The sequence below is a fragment of the Neohortaea acidophila genome (genome assembly GCF_010093505.1).
Source record: "Neohortaea acidophila strain CBS 113389 unplaced genomic scaffold BDY17scaffold_11, whole genome shotgun sequence".
NCBI classification, from domain to species: Eukaryota; Fungi; Ascomycota; class Dothideomycetes; order Mycosphaerellales; family Teratosphaeriaceae; genus Neohortaea; species Neohortaea acidophila.
Window position 1 is genome coordinate 805,761 of NW_022985520.1, and position 14,915 is coordinate 820,675.

The 14,915-nt window shown below is 57.7% G+C and overlaps 6 protein-coding genes across 6 annotated transcripts; 3 read left to right on the forward strand and 3 right to left on the reverse strand.

Annotated features, from left to right (window-relative positions):
* The first annotated feature begins 71 nt into the window (after positions 1-71).
* On the forward strand, positions 72-2,080 carry BDY17DRAFT_43970 (general substrate transporter). The gene is made up of 5 exons (XM_033738393.1): positions 72-303; positions 363-683; positions 742-1,648; positions 1,701-1,855; positions 1,934-2,080. The coding sequence occupies exons 1-5, from the start codon at positions 240-242 to the stop codon at positions 2,026-2,028; spliced, it is 1,542 nt and encodes a 513-aa protein (XP_033586271.1). The 5' UTR covers positions 72-239; the 3' UTR covers positions 2,029-2,080.
* Positions 1,926-4,700, reverse strand: BDY17DRAFT_44001 (fungal-specific transcription factor domain-containing protein). Its single transcript, XM_033738395.1, has 6 exons — positions 4,323-4,700; positions 3,362-4,244; positions 3,153-3,306; positions 2,913-3,096; positions 2,699-2,860; positions 1,926-2,636 (listed from the first exon to the last, which is right to left on the reverse strand). Exons 1-6 carry the CDS (start codon positions 4,514-4,516, stop codon positions 2,132-2,134), a joined length of 2,082 nt encoding a protein of 693 aa, XP_033586272.1. The 5' UTR covers positions 4,517-4,700; the 3' UTR covers positions 1,926-2,131.
* Positions 4,701-5,016: 316 nt separating this feature from the next.
* Positions 5,017-7,005, forward strand: BDY17DRAFT_43977 (uncharacterized protein). The gene is made up of 3 exons (XM_033738394.1): positions 5,017-5,245; positions 5,307-6,784; positions 6,845-7,005. The coding sequence occupies exons 1-3, from the start codon at positions 5,122-5,124 to the stop codon at positions 6,917-6,919; spliced, it is 1,677 nt and encodes a 558-aa protein (XP_033586273.1). The 5' UTR covers positions 5,017-5,121; the 3' UTR covers positions 6,920-7,005.
* Positions 7,006-7,090: 85 nt separating this feature from the next.
* BDY17DRAFT_327644 (beta-lactamase/transpeptidase-like protein) lies at positions 7,091-9,032 on the reverse strand (the record flags this gene model as incomplete). Its single annotated transcript, XM_033737707.1, has 2 exons — positions 7,091-8,827; positions 8,889-9,032. 2 exons carry the CDS (start codon positions 9,030-9,032, stop codon positions 7,091-7,093), a joined length of 1,881 nt encoding a protein of 626 aa, XP_033586274.1.
* A 693-nt stretch (positions 9,033-9,725) lies between these two features.
* On the forward strand, positions 9,726-10,556 carry BDY17DRAFT_327645 (RmlC-like cupin domain-containing protein; the record flags this gene model as incomplete). Its single annotated transcript, XM_033737708.1, has 1 exon — positions 9,726-10,556. One exon carries the CDS (start codon positions 9,726-9,728, stop codon positions 10,554-10,556), a length of 831 nt encoding a protein of 276 aa, XP_033586275.1.
* A 70-nt stretch (positions 10,557-10,626) lies between these two features.
* BDY17DRAFT_304468 (ABC transporter domain-containing protein) lies at positions 10,627-14,358 on the reverse strand. Its single transcript, XM_033734731.1, has one exon. The coding sequence runs from the start codon at positions 14,096-14,098 to the stop codon at positions 10,889-10,891; it is 3,210 nt and encodes a 1,069-aa protein (XP_033586276.1). The 5' UTR covers positions 14,099-14,358; the 3' UTR covers positions 10,627-10,888.
* Positions 14,359-14,915: the final 557 nt, after the last annotated feature.

Genomic DNA, 14,915 nt, shown 5'->3' on the forward strand with positions numbered 1-14,915 from the left:
GCGCCGTGTGACGAGAATGCGTAAAGATTGTGGGGTTTCTGGGGTTTGAAGTGTGGAGAAAAGAAGGGCAACACCAAAGCCTATGGAGAGTGAAAAGTGTTTAACTCTAAAATACACAACCCTCCCCATGGGAGTCTCGTGGTGTCCACGCGAAGGGTATATCTCCACTCGCCACGCCGGTTTCTCATCGCCACAACAACTCACGGCCACTGACGACCGGCGAAATACCTCGCTCCAACATGGCGGACGCTACTCCCTCAGCTGCATATCATCTCTTGCACAACCGACGCTTATTATTCACGGGTAGGTATCCCAACAGCATGGTAGTATCCCACGACCACTCCGCTCACCGAACGCCATAGCTGTCCTTCTCTCCACCGGCTGCTTCACATTCGGCTACGATGCGAGTGTCATCGGAGGCGCGCTGGCGATGCCGCCTTTCGTCAAGCAATTCGGCACCCTGACCCCCAAGGGCTACGTTCTGACGGCGAGAACGACGTCCATCATCGTTGCGACGCCCACATCCGGAGCGCTGGTTGGCGCTGCCATCAATTCTTTCTGCGCCGACCGCTTTGGCAGGAGGAAGACTATGTGGCTGGGTTGTGCCATCAGCCTTCTCGGTGCCATCCTGCAGACGTCGTCTTTTAGTGTGGCTACGATCACTGTTGGTCGTATCTTTACATGTTCGTTTTCTCCAGCGCCCCAACTGGCCGTCGAAACTCATACACTGACTCTCTTTAGCCATCTCCGTCTTTGTCTTGGTCGGCATGGCCATTACGTTCCAAAACGAGCTCTCCCCGCCCTCTCTCAAAGGCCTGCTCGGCGGCGTGTCCGTCGTCTCCATCCAGTCGGCGGCCGTGATTGCATCCGGGATCAACTGGGGCACCCACTCCATCCCTACCAGCCTCGCCTGGCGCCTGCCCATTGGACTGCAGAACGTCTTCCCCATCATCATCGCCACCTGCACCTTCTTCGTCATGGAATCGCCCACCGCCCTCCTCATCAAGGGCGACGATGTCCGCGCCGAGGAAAGTTTAAGGAGAGTGAGGCAAGGCTATAGCGAAGAAGAGATTGCCGACGAGATGGCGCGTCTCAAGATGCAAAAGTCGCTGCGTGCCGCTGAGAAGGAAATCTCCTGGCTCGATCTCTTCCGCGGCACGAACCTGAGACGCACCATCCTCGCCACCTACGCCGGCATGATGATCTCCCTCTCCGGCCTCATCTACGCCACCAACTACGCCACCGTCTTCCTCGAGCAAGTCGGCGAGACGTCGCCCTACATGCTCGTCTTCATCCTCAACATCCTCACCTTCGCCGGCGCCATCACGGGCGGCGCGCTCGTGGACGTCATCGGCCGCCGTCGCCTAGCGCTCTCGTCGTACACCATGATCCTCATCATCGACTGCACGATCGGCGGCCTAGGCTTCGCGAAGCTCACCAGTCCCTCCGTCGCCAAAGCCATCGCCGCTTTCAACCTGATGTTTGGCTTCTTCGTGGCCGTGGGGTTCAACGTGCTCACATACATCAACACGGCCGAGATGCCCACCGCACGCCTGCGCAACAAGACGAATGCATTCGCCTTGCTGTGCAACTCCCTCACCTCGCTGACCGTCACCTACGTCTTCCCCTACATTTCCGAGCCTACTGGGTAAGTCGTGTCATCGAGTCTGGCCAACCAGCCAGGACTGACTCCTCTACAGTGCCGACCTCGGCGCCAAAACGTACCTCATCTTCGCCGGCTTCATGGTGGTCAATCTGATCTTCACCTTCTTCTGCTACCCCGAAGTCAAAGGCCGGTCGCCGGCCGAGTTGGACGCCATGTTCGAAGCACGCCTGCCGGCTAGGAAGTTCAAAGGTGCGCTTGCTTCTTTTCCGACACTCGCGCGAGTCTTTCTGAAATCTGCTACGTGGTGACTGACGTATTCCACTACAGATCATGTTCCTCTGTTGTTGCCAGGCAAGGATGAGGGGGATTACGATGGGGATGCTGTTGCGGAGAAAGACCAAACCGTCAAGGCGTTTGAGTGAGGGTTCCAAGCCTGCGTGCAGCTTGTAATGAAGAAGGGCGCAGATAGCGATCATTTGACTACCTGATGATGCAAAAAATTCCCGCAGCCATGTGCAAGGCAAATCACCACCCACCGCCCATCCGGAACTGCGCATTCGCATCCTCAATATCCACGTTCATCCACAGCTTCGTCCACAAATTATCCAAGTCTCCATTCATAGGGAAATACGGTGACGCCATCACATCCCCACCACCGCCGAGCTCCTCGACGCCCACGACATGACTATATGAAACCGCCGGCGGCGAAACGAGTATCGTACCCTCGGACCTCGTGTCCGACGATCCCGCAAACGTGGTGCCCACCGAGCCGTAGCCAGGTTGCGTGGTTGTCGCTCCTGGGGGCTGCGGCCGCGTGGTACGGCTGGCACTGGCGGTACTCGTGAGTTTCATAAAGAGGCTTCGGATCCAGTGGGCGACGACGTAGACTTGCTCGAGTTGTTTGAGGGCGAGGAGGTACGGGCGGAGTTTTAGGGTTAGCTGCAGGGGGGAAAGGCGGTGCTCGGGGTTGTGCTTGTTGTTGCTACTATCGGCAGCGAAGACGGAGATGGCGCTGAGAAGGGTCGAGACGCTGTTGGACATGTGATGGTCAGTTTGGGCAGGTGATTGAGAGGATATTGTCTGTGAACGCACAGGATCATGGGGAACCATTCGGCAGAGTATTGTAACAGTGCGTCTTCGGTCACATGCGAGATCTCATCAGCGGCTTCGTGAATGACGGCAATGATTGGTTGATTCTCGTGAGAGACGGGACAGGCCTTTTTCAGGCGCTGTTGGAGGTTGATGGTGTAGTAGCTACGGTCTGAAATCAGCAAGCGTGGGCGCGGAAGGAGTGTCCTCTACTGACAGATAGCAAAGGCGAAGAATATAACTCAGCTGATGCGGTTGATGCCACAGTTCCCATCCCTGTGCTTTCACGCACCAATCGTGAAGGTTGGCTTGGATGCTCTCACTCGCATTCTGATAGGTGGCGTAGTCTTGCATCAGCTGTAGACGAGACGGTGAACAATGACAGAAGAACATTTGCGAAGCTGATGGATCAATTAGCATGTGAGGAGCATCGACTGACAGTCGAGACAGGTCTTACATGTGCGGTTCAGCTCGGCCTGAAGGATGAGGTAGCGAGCTGTATCGAGACTGTCATGGGGAAAGTCCTCCACGCGGAGCGACGAAACATCGCAGTCTAGGTCGTTGATGATCATTGGCGTGCCGGTAGAGAGGGCCACTTGACGATCACGAATCTAATTCGCCGGTCAGTTAGGCATCATCCCCGAGGAGGGTGCGGAGGGCGCCTACGTAGAGACACCACCAAATTCGCCTGCGTTGCCTCCGGTCTTCCAGAGAGCCGGTGTTTGTATTCCGGTGCAGACCCATGCACTGTGCAGAACGGATCGCCGTAGCCAGCCACCACAGAGCATCTCGATGATTTGATGGCTTACCAAACCAATAGTGCAGGAAATAAGCGGACAGCAAGAGAGCCAAGCGGTCGGAATCCTGATCCGAGTGGAAGGCGGTTGACGCTCGTCCAAACAAGTCGTCACCGGCGTCCACGCGATTGGGGAAGCCGAGTCGATAGATGGTGTCTGGATTGCAATGAATCGATGCCACGTACAGCACGCATCGCAGTAGTGTGGATGATACGGTGCCGTCACGAACGGAATTCAGGAAGTCGACACGCTCGAGGATGGGGCAGAAAACATGAAAGCGGAGGAAGTAGTCCTCGAGTAGTCGCTCAATCAGGTACGGAGGTGGCAAGTCAGCAGGCGGTGTTTTGGCACCCGCCGATTGCGACCTTTCTCCGGTTGGTGTACGCGATGCTCGATGGAGAAGATGGGGCAGGCCTGTGGGATTCGAATTGGGCCCGCTGTGATGGAGCACATAGGTGGCATACCAGCCCTCGCCGACGTGTCGACTCCGCGACTCTGCCTGCGTGGGCAGAGACGTGACGGTAGCAACGCCTTGACCACCCAGGTCCTGTTCGGGGGCCAGAACGTGGTGGCCATCGCCGTAGAGCTTGACGAGTTCGTCGTTGATGTTGGGCTCGGTGACGGAGCGCGGCGAAGGGTCTTGACGAGCCACGGCCGTCTCTCTACCTATGACCTCGGACGCTTGCTCAGTGATAGTGTCTGTCGGCGGAGTTGGCTCTTGCGGTGGCAAGATGTACCGGCCATTATGACCTCTGCGAGACGGCGATGGCTGGTTAGCATTGCCTTCGACCGACATGCACGTGACCTTGTCGCCTTCCCCACACACATACCTCGTACGTTTGGAAGAAAGAAGACGACAGGAATCCTCAAGTCTGCTCTTTGTGCAGGCAGTGCAAGGCACACCTCTCTCCCATGCATCGCATTTCGATCGCCGTCTGTGACAGCGTTCACACGCGGATCCAATCCTCCGCCGACTGTGAGGAGAGCTCGCCTTTGCCTGGGAGACTTTGGCCGGAGATGCCATTACTTCGCCGTCATATCACATTGTACTGACCATGAGAGCACTGGTGATGCACATGGTAAGCTCCCCGCGACTCTCCTCCAAAGATAGGTTTTCTGGTGCCGTCGGTCTCTGAGGATCGTCGCGAGCCCTAATCTTACATCTACTCCGTAAGGCGGCGCTCCTTGGCAGCCTCTCCCGGACCCCGACCCTCGCGTCGCGCCTACTTCTACCAACACACGCCGGGCTTCAGTGCAATGACTAGCCCTGAGTGCCGTCCAAAGGGGCTTTTGGACCTGGTTCCAGCCGGTTGCGTGACCAAGTCGAAATAACGGGCAGTCCGGGGCCCCGTGGAGCGATGCAGGCGGAAACGCGAGCCAGATTGGGGTCCGTCGGCGATGGCCACGGTTATGGGCCATGGGTTTGATTCATGGCCGCCGCCGCAGGCTGCAGGGTTCGATCTCGTGCCCCCGCCCCAGACCTAGCAAACATGGAGGGTACCATCATGCCAGCACCATGAGGGAATAGATCGGCGAGAGAGACTGTCTCGAGACTGTACGGGAGTGTCTTCTTCACTTTCTTCTGACAATGTCCTACAACGACCTAGTTGCCTCTTCTCTGCGGCCAAGATGAAGCGCATTCCGGGAGCAGGTATCTGGAGACGACTGACAGTCCATCGTGCGTCTCCCACAAGACATGCCTCATCGGCAGCCGCGCCCCATCTCCTGGCCCTCCCCAATGTGTCCAAATATGGTAGGTTTCATTTGGCCCCAACTCGTCTCCCCGCGTCAACAGTGAGTAACAACCAAAACAGCACCAGCATTTGGCCTGGCCGGGCTCTTTGGAGCAGGTCTCGGAGTATACGGCCTGTTCTCCCAGCGCGAACCCGTCGCAACTCAAACTTCTGCACCAGTCACCGCAATGATCCGACAACGACACGACACCTCCCCAACTAACGTCGCTCAAGCATGCGAGGAGTTTGCCCGCATCGTCGGCAAATCGAACGTCTCCACCGACCGCGCAGACCTCATCAGCCACTCAGGCTCCGACTACCAATCGTACGCGTGGACTGAAGAAACCGCCAAACCAGGCCATGCCATCGTCTACCCCAGCTCGACCGAAGACGTCGCGCAGATTGTTCGAATCTGTCACACCCGGCACATTCCAATCACCCCGTACTCCGGTGGTACGTCGATCGAAGGGCAATACATCCCCAGCTTCGGGGGCGTGTGCATCGACTTCTCCCGCATGAGTGACATCGTCTCCATCAACGCCACCGATATGGACTGCGTGGTACAACCGGGCATGCCGTGGATGGAGCTGAACGAGGAGCTCGCGCGGTACAATCTCTTCTTTCCCCCTGATCCCGGCCCGGGCGCACAGATTGGCGGCATGGTGGGAACGGGATGCTCCGGCACCAATGCCGCCGCCTACGGTACGATGAAAGACTGGGTGCTCTCGCTGACTGTGGTCCTCGCGGACGGCACTATTGTGAAAACCAGGCAGCGGCCACGCAAGAGTTCGGCCGGCTACGATCTCACGCGCACCTTCATCGGCAGCGAGGGAACTCTCGGACTAGTGACGGAAGCCACGCTCAAACTCGCCGTGAAGCCGCAACACGAAGTCGTGGCGGTGTGTACATTCCCCGACCTCCGCACAGCCGCTGCGACGGTGCAGGAGGTGGTGTCCAAGGGCATCCAAGTAGCCGCCGTGGAGGTGCTAGACGAAGTGCAAATGGCAAGCATCAATCGGGCGGGCATGACGAAGCGAGCATGGAGAGAAGAGCCCTCGCTGTTCTTCAAGTTCACCGGCAGCACCGACGCAGCGGTAGGCAGCGTGGCAGACACCGTAGGCGAGATCTCCAAACGCCACGGCTCGACATCCTACGTCTTCGCCTCGGGCGACGAGGAGCGCGACGAGCTGTGGTCCGCGCGGAAGAATGCGCTGTGGAGCATGCTAGCGATGAAAGAGGCGCCGACGGACAAAGTGTGGGTGACGGACGTTGCGGTGCCCATCAGTCGGCTCCCGGAGATCATCGAGAAGACGAAGGCGGATTTGAAGCGCTCGGGTCTCCTGGGTTCGATCCTAGGGCATGTGGGGGATGGGAACTTCCATTCGCTGATTCTGTTTCCGGAGGAGAAGCGTGCGGTTGCGGAAGGGGTGGTGAAGAGGATGGTGGAGCTGGCGATTGCGCTTGAAGGCACGGCAACGGGTGAGCATGGCGTGGGTTTGGTGAAGAGAGACTACCTGGAGAAGGAGCTGGGCCCGGGTGCAGTCGAGACGATGAGAAGGGTACGGATTGTCCCCATGTCCTCTGGCCATTGTAGCCCTCAGCTGACCATCTCTCCACAGATCAAGCTGGCGTTGGATCCGTCATGTATTCTTAACTGTGACAAGGTTGTTCGTGTTACTGGGCCTAAGGCTTGAGCACAACCCAACCTCGGCGGTCGGCCCATCTCGCGATCGCGTCTAGACAAGATCGTGGCGGCTGATATTCTAGCGGAGCCGGACTGGCGTCTACCATGAGGAGAGAGGTCGTCTGGAGTCAGGTGAAACTACTAGACTTGCACATCTTCCAAACCTACAAATAGACAAGACTCAGCCCGTTTTCTCAAACCACACCATCTCCTTCTCCCAACCATCCGTATCCTTGCCATCAGTATGCAGCTGCATCGTACCCAGTCTCACGCCCAGTCTCGTCGAGCCTTTTTCAAACTTCACTGCACCACCATAAGGGCACCATCGGGCGCTCTCCCAGACCGACAGCGAGGGCATGGGATCGTCTGATGCCTGCTTTCCACCGGCTTGCGCAGCGGTTTCCAGAGGAGAACCGTGCATCATGAAATACTCCAAGTCTAGAAACTTCGTGGTTGAATCGGCGTTCCCGGCCTTGATGCTGCTCTCCGCATCTGCCGCGCGCGAATGCAAGATGAAACGATTGTTCCAAGTGCGATGGCCGAGTGGGATGAACGACAGAGAGTTGGCGTTCGATCGGAGGCCGTCGCGCTCTTTGCGTTTGTCTCTTGGCAAAGCAGAGTCGTATGTGATTCTCTCGGCACCGGGTTCATGGCTCTGGACTGCGTATTTGCCGTAGGCGGGGTTGCTGTACGTGCCGACCACTTGTCCGGTGAACTGAAGCCATGCTTCCGATGGTGAAGGCTCTTTCTTGGCCTCACTACTCGCCTCCTCCAGAGTGCCGTCTTCTTGCTTAGCTTCGTCCAACGGCGGAATGACGGTCAACGTCTTCCGAAACTCCTCTTTCACTTCCGCCGAGAGCCCCAATTTTCTCGCCATGAGTTCGAGGACGATACTCTCTGCCACACGATGGCCGGACATCAGGGTATTGCACATGACCACGCAGCCGAAACCGTCGTTTGGAAGCAGGTACATTTGTGTGCCAAATCCGTTCAACCCACCCGCATGCGCAACGATCGGATGGCTGATACCTGCCACACTAGGCATGTGGAACCATCCCAGCGAGTACAAGCGGGGATGCGTCTGGGTGTTCTGCACCGCAGCTGGGGGCTGAGGTGCGATCATTCGGGGAGTTGTCAGTTCGGCGAACAGCTTGTTGGACATGACAGGGTTTGCTTGAGTAGTCCCTTTCTCATCCGGACTCTTGGCCGCGGAAAGAAGGGCTTTGATCCACTCGGCGACATCATTTGCCGACGAGATGACACTTCCAGCAGGAGCGATGCCTGCAAACTCCAGATACGGCTCGGGCACGAAATGTTGAGCGGCATCGTTCGCCTTTGAATTGCTGGACTCCGTCCAGAAATATCCTTGAGCAAGATGGTCCTTTTGGTCTGAGGGGACCTCATCTAAGTGCCAGTAGGTGTGTTTCATCCCAAGCGGATCCCAGATCAGTCGGCGCAGGGCTGAACCCCATTCCCATTTTGTGACGGTCTCGAGCACATCAGCTACGGTACTGTACATTAGATTGTTGTACTGCCAGGCGGTGCGAATTGGGGCGGCTAGGGGTCCAAGATGTCGCAACACTTTCACGATGGCTTTAGGCTTCTGTCCCATCCAGTCCCCATACATAATGTCGGCGCCGGCGAGTCCCGTGCGATGCGACAGAGCATCTTCGATAGTAACGGCGTCGGTGGCATGCTTGTCTTCCAGAACGAAGTCTTCAGGCAAAATGGAGCGGATGGGCGTTGACCAGCGAGTCTTGCGGAGCAGGGACAGTTTATCGTTTCCGTCCTTCAGTTCGGAGTCGTTGTCCATTGCGCAGCCAAGTCCAGCGGCCAGCATAGCTTTGGTCGTGCTACCGATGTGGTACAATGTGTCGGCGTCGGCTGCAACTTTAGGCAGCTGTGCAAAGCCATAGCCCTAGTGATGAATGTGTTAGTCGAGAGGAGAGTGTACATGTAGTCTGAATATGAGTGCAGACCTTTGCAACAGAATTTCCGTTGTCTACCACCGCAAGGCTAAGTCCCGGAACACGGTGCTTGGCCAGTAGACCCTCGACCCAGGCATCGAAGTCGGCGTCGAGGTACTTCTCCCCAAGGGACTTGGTAGCTGTCTGTGAAGTCATTTCACGTGCGAGGGAGAGCTCATGGAGGAGTGGCTGTCAAGACGGATGATGTAGAAGAGGACTCGTACCCCGGCATGAAGCGAGGCTTGAAGCGTGTAGGTAAGCTCCACGTGGCCGAGGATGGTTCGGCCGCAGGCGATGGTGTTACAGTATGTAGGCAACGGTGTTAGGGCATCCAAACCTACCGCCTGCCTATTCACATGGTCCCACCTCACGTTACATCGTAGTACGGCCCAGAACTTAATCTTCGTTTAGGCTGCGCAGTCAAACGACAACCATGTGTCCTCTCGGGCTAGTATTGGAGGTGCTCGCCATCGCAGCATTGCCGTTAAGGAGGGCGTGTCGTTACGTCCCTTCTCCATCTCGCCGGGCTCGCTGTTAGAGGGTTGACGGGCCGCAACGAGCCTAGTGCCCCGCCGAACCGCGGGGATTGCAGCAGAGACAGCATCACCGCAAGCTTCATCAACTGTCGAGTTTAGACGAAGCAATGCCTCAAGCATAAGTATTCTACCATTCATGACGACTAGCAAAAACCAGTCCACCACTCCACCGCCCCATCCACCACCACTCATCTCCTTCAAAACAGGCGCAGCAATCCTCCTCCTCTCCATCCTGGCCTACACCACCCTCCGTCCCTTCCTCTCCACCCTCCTCTCAAAAACCTCCCCCTCCCCCTCAACCCTCACCCGCACAATGGCAACCTCAACCTCAACCTCAACAACCACCTCCGCCCCAACCATAACCCCCCGCCGCTGGAACGCGCGCGGCCACGCCGACCACTCCTGGCTCTACACCTTCCACACCTTCAGCTTCGCCTCCTACCACGACCCCAAATTCCAATCCTTCGGCCCGCTACGCGTCATAAACGAAGACCGCGTGCAACGCGGCACAGGCTTCGGCACTCACTCGCACGCCGAGTTCCTCATCTGGTCTTACATCGTGTCCGGCGAGCTCGAGCACAAGGACTCCCTCGGCAATCTGGAGAAACTGCGGCGAGGCGAGGTGCAATTCACCAGCGCTGGGACGGGGATAAGTCATTCGGAGTACTGCCGCAATGAACGCGAAGACGTGCACTTTTTGCAAATCTGGGCGAAGCCGAACAAAAGCCGATTGACGCCGCACTACGCCACGCGCAAATACTCCGACGAAAGCAAGACGAACAAGTTTGTGCGGATAATGGAGAGCGTGGATCGCTCTCCGTCCTTGAACAACCAAACCGCCACGGCCGAAACGGACCCCATCCCCCTCCACGCCGACCTGAGCATGAGCGCCACCATCCTCTCCCCAGGCAAATCCGTGACGCACGACCTCGTAGCGGAAGGCGAGAGGAATGTGTACCTTCACGTCGTCATGTCGGGCCGCAAACAACCGGCTACCGGAGGGGCGAGAATCGAGGTTGGGGGCGTGGAGCTTGGGGAGGGCGATGGGGCGTTTGTGCGGGGTTTGCGGGGGCCGGGGACGTTGGAGGTCAAAGGGACGGGGGAGAAGGCGGCGGAGGTGTTGTTGTTTGATATGGGGGTTTGATGTAGACGTCTGCGTCAGGTGCATGGCATGAATGGTTGTACATATAGAAGATGAGACGAGGCACTAAAGATGTTTTCGAACGTATCATTTTGAATTCCAACGGACCAGTTTACCCAGCACCATTTCTATCTCTTTTGGAAAATCTATCGCCGGAGTCTATCGCCATAGTGGGAATCCTCGAGCTTGCAAGCAACGCAAAGCAAAGCAACGCAAAAACCACATGTTCCTTTTCCTTGCCCGAGAAACGCCGCAATCCCGCCATGCATCAAGAATCCATGCCCACGAAGTCAAAAAACGCTGCGAGTTAAGCACAAAGCAAGGCAACGGCGCGATTACTCTTCATCGCTGAAGACCTCCTCGCCGCGCTTCCTCCGCGCCATGCGGTCCTTCTTCTTCTTGCGCAGCTCCGAACTCGTCAGCTTCTTCGCCTTCTTGGAAGAGTCGATCTTGTTGCCCATGGCATCGAAGCGCTCCTCCTCGTCGTCGTCCTGCTTCAGACGCGGTCCGGCACCCTGGCCCTGCACCCAGTTGTGGCCGGACGGGGTCATGCGGCCGTCGACGACAGCCCACACCTCCTCCGTCAGGTCCTTGGTGAATTCGGCGGAGTGAGTAATGATAATCACACCACCCTCGAAAGCCTTGAGGGCCTTGGAGAGGGCACCGAGGGAGTCGCGGTCGAGGTAGTTGGTGGGCTCGTCGAGGACGATGAGATGCGGTCGCTGCCAGGAGCAGGCGGCGAGCACGACCTTGACACGCTGGCCTCCGGAGAGACCGCTCATGCGGGAGTGAGAGACCAGCTCGGCGTCGAGGCCGAAGTTGGCGGCGTGGGCCTCAATTTCCTTGCGGACGAGAGGGCGGAAGGCACCGCTGGCGAGGGCCTCCTTCTGATCGACCTCGGCAACCATCTTTTGATGGCTGGCAATGAGCTCGGTACGGGGGATCCAGGCGTTGTCGGCGGTCATCATGGGAATCCACTTCTCGTTCTTGAGCCCAACGTTCTCACCGAGGTGGAACGAGCACTCGTATTCGTAGGAGTTCTTGAACTTTCTGCGGGCATGGACGCCAACCACACGACGCTGCGAGCCTTCGATGCGGTACACCTTCTCGGCCGCCTTCTCATCCTCCTCGGTGACGATCTTATTGGCGCGGTCCATGGTCTCGCGATCCTCACCAGTCTGGAAGCGCCATTGGATGTACTCAGACGGAGTCTTCTGCAAGTGGTGGTCGATGTGGGCGAAAGCGTGCTGCTTGATGTACGCAATACGGATGTTCTCGTGTTGGTAGACATCACCGGTGGTGGGGATGAGCTCACCGGTGAGGACGTTGATGAGCGTACTCTTGCCAGCACCGTTGGGGCCGATGACGGCAATACGGGAGCCGAGCGAGCACTGGAAGGTGATGTCCTGGATCTGGGGCTTCTCGGTACCGGGGTACTGGAAGGACATGTTGCTGACACGGACAATAGCCTTGGCCTTGGTCTTGACACCCTCGAGGAAGCCGGGTTCGGGGAACTTCATCTCCATCTCGGAGGCACCAAGCTCGTAGTAAGAGCGAGCAGACGGCACGCGCTTGACGAACTCGCTGAGCTTGCCACGGTAGCGCTTGAGCTTGAAGCGCTCGTAGTGGAGGACGTGCTGGATGACGTTGTCGAGGAAGCCGCTGTCGTGGGAGATGATGATGGAAGTGCAAGGGGAGGTGGTGAGGTAGTCCTCGAGCCACTTGACGTTCTTCACATCGAGATGGTTGGTGGGCTCGTCGAGCAGAAGAATGTCGGGCTTGGCGAAGACAGCCCTGGCGAGGGCCAGCTTCATCTTCCAGCCACCAGAGAGCGAGGTGATGGGCTTATCGAGCTGATCGGCACCGAAACCGAACTCAACGAGGGTGTTCTTGACCTCCTCGTTGGGGATTTCGATGTTGCTGCCCTGGAGCTTCATCTGCGTCCACTCGAGAACGCTCATCTCAGTGTCGGCAGCGTCAAGATCGTGCTCGACGTAGACGGTTCGGACTTCGCTCTGCTTGGGGAACCCGTTGACCTGCTCGTTGTTGATGGCACGCATCAGAGTGGTCTTGCCGGAACCGTTGGGGCCGAGCAGACCGTAGCGCTGACCACGCTTGAGGCGGAGATGGGCCTGGTTGAGGAGAATCTTCGCACCGTAGGCGAGCTGGAACGTGCAGTTGCACAGATCCTCACCCTCCTCCTCATCGGGCTCCACCTCGTCCTCGGCACCGGCAAGAGGAGAGGCACGCTTGCGGAGAGCGTTGACCATGCCTTGGGCCTCGGTTTCGCCAACAATGATGGTCATGTAGCTGACGAGGGCAAGGTTCCAGGTGGTGATTTCGCTGTCCTTCTCATCGATTAACTGACCGGCGATGGCCGAGATGTATGCAAGCACTGGCTCGAATTTTGCAACAGCATCCTTGTGGCTGGTGCTAAGGATCTCCTTGAGTTTGGCGAGAACGGTGTCAACGTCGCCGGCGCGGGAGACTTCGGGAATCTTGCCGTCCTTGACGTCGCCAACGCGAACGAGGGTGTCCAAGGCTTGCTTGGTCTTCTCACGGGCCTCAGGATCGGCAATGTTGTCGTAGTTCTCCTTGAGCTGAGGCATCAGCTTGGGAAGGAACTGAGCGACAATCTGGGGATCCTCGACGAGCTTGCACATGTTGTCGACAATCTTGGCAGACATGCGCTTGATGGTGGTATCACGCTCTTTCAGACCACGCTCGAGGAGAGGGGTCATGAGGGCCAGGGTGGGCTCATGGACGTCCTGGACGAAGGTGGTGGCACCGAGGGCGTGGACGGTCTCGGAGACCTTCTCAGGCTGGGCGATACAGGTGATGAGGGCAGGGATGAACTTCTCAATGTCGCGGTTGGAAATGAGCTGGCAAAGCTTCTCCATGGTGCTGTAGGCCTTCTTCTTGACCTCGGGCTTGGTGTCCCACATGGCCTCAGAGACGATGGGAATCAGCTCGGGCACGCGGAAGGCGGTCTGGGCTTGTGCAGTCTCAGCGTTGCAAAGAGCGTCGATGCACTCGAGATCGGTCATCTTTTCCGGCCATTTCTGGGCGTGGCGGATGGATTCGATAAAGTGCGGGATGAGGAGCTTGACGGCGTTTGCGTTGGCGGCCTTGGTGATGGCGAGGGCGGCGTTTTGGGCGGCGACCTTGACCGGGACCATCTTGTCACCGACGGTGGCGAGGACGGTAGGGAGGAGCTGGACGAGGTACGGCTCAACCACGGCCGAGACGGTGGCGTGCTGAGCAATGGTGGTGATGGCCTCGCAGGCGTTTTGTCGGGCGTTGGCATCCTTTTTGCTGAGGAGCATCTTCTTGAGGGACTCGACGGCCTTGGTGGGCGCATCCTTGACCTCGATGTCGCCGTTGATGAAGGTGGCGATTTCTTGCGAGGTGCCCTTGGCCTCATCGCCGACCTGGGAGACGGAGAGCTTGGAGAGCAGCTCTTCCAGGACCTTTTCGGATTTCTTGTTCTCCGACCGGATTTGGCCGTCGGTAGGTTGGGACTCCATGTCTACTGAAGGTGCCATGGCGTGGCGTGTGGTGAGAAAGGGTGGTGGGTGAGAGGGCGCTGAGGCGCGCGGTGTGGGAGAACGGCGGTGACCAGAGCACACAATTCACGGCCTGTTCGGGTACGTGAATGTGAAGAAAGGGTAGAGGGGAGATGTGAGGGGGGGAGAGAAGTGTGTGGGATGGGAGAGGGATGAAGGGAGGGTGAAAGTCAAGGGATTTTTATTTTATGTCGCCGTCGAATTTTTTTCGGAGGGACTTAGCGCGCTCCAAACGCCCAACGCCAGCCCTGCCTCGGCGAAGGCAGCCGAAGGGTAAATTCTCGGCTTCTGATTGGCCGAAGGGAGCATTCCAGGCATTGAAGGCAGATATGATCAAGAGTGAATACGTGGGCGAGAAGTGACATTTCAACCATCACTACAGTGCTCGTTTCAATCACACCTGGAATTACAACAGTCTCCATCCATCCGCCATCACCAGTATCCCCCAAGCCTCTCCATCCGCTCATCGCATCGGCCTTCAGCGGCTTAGTCAGGCAAGGCTCAACAACCGGAGTCCCAAAGTCTATCGCAATCTCGCCACAGGGCGGTGAAACAGCCGCAGGGCCATCTCCGCGGTGACGCCATTGGAATTCTCGCCCGCGCCCGCATGTTCGCTGCGAGAATTTTCATTTGCCTGAAGTGCTCCCCGGCTTTCCCGTGGCTTCGCGTGGAGGAAGCCGGGGTCTCGGTGGGCCTGTATTGGGGAGAGGGACCTCTCAACGTCGCTCTTCCACTCGTGTGCTGGCCACCCTGTGTGGAGGGACGCACACCGCCCTGCTGGGCAATTCTTTTTGCA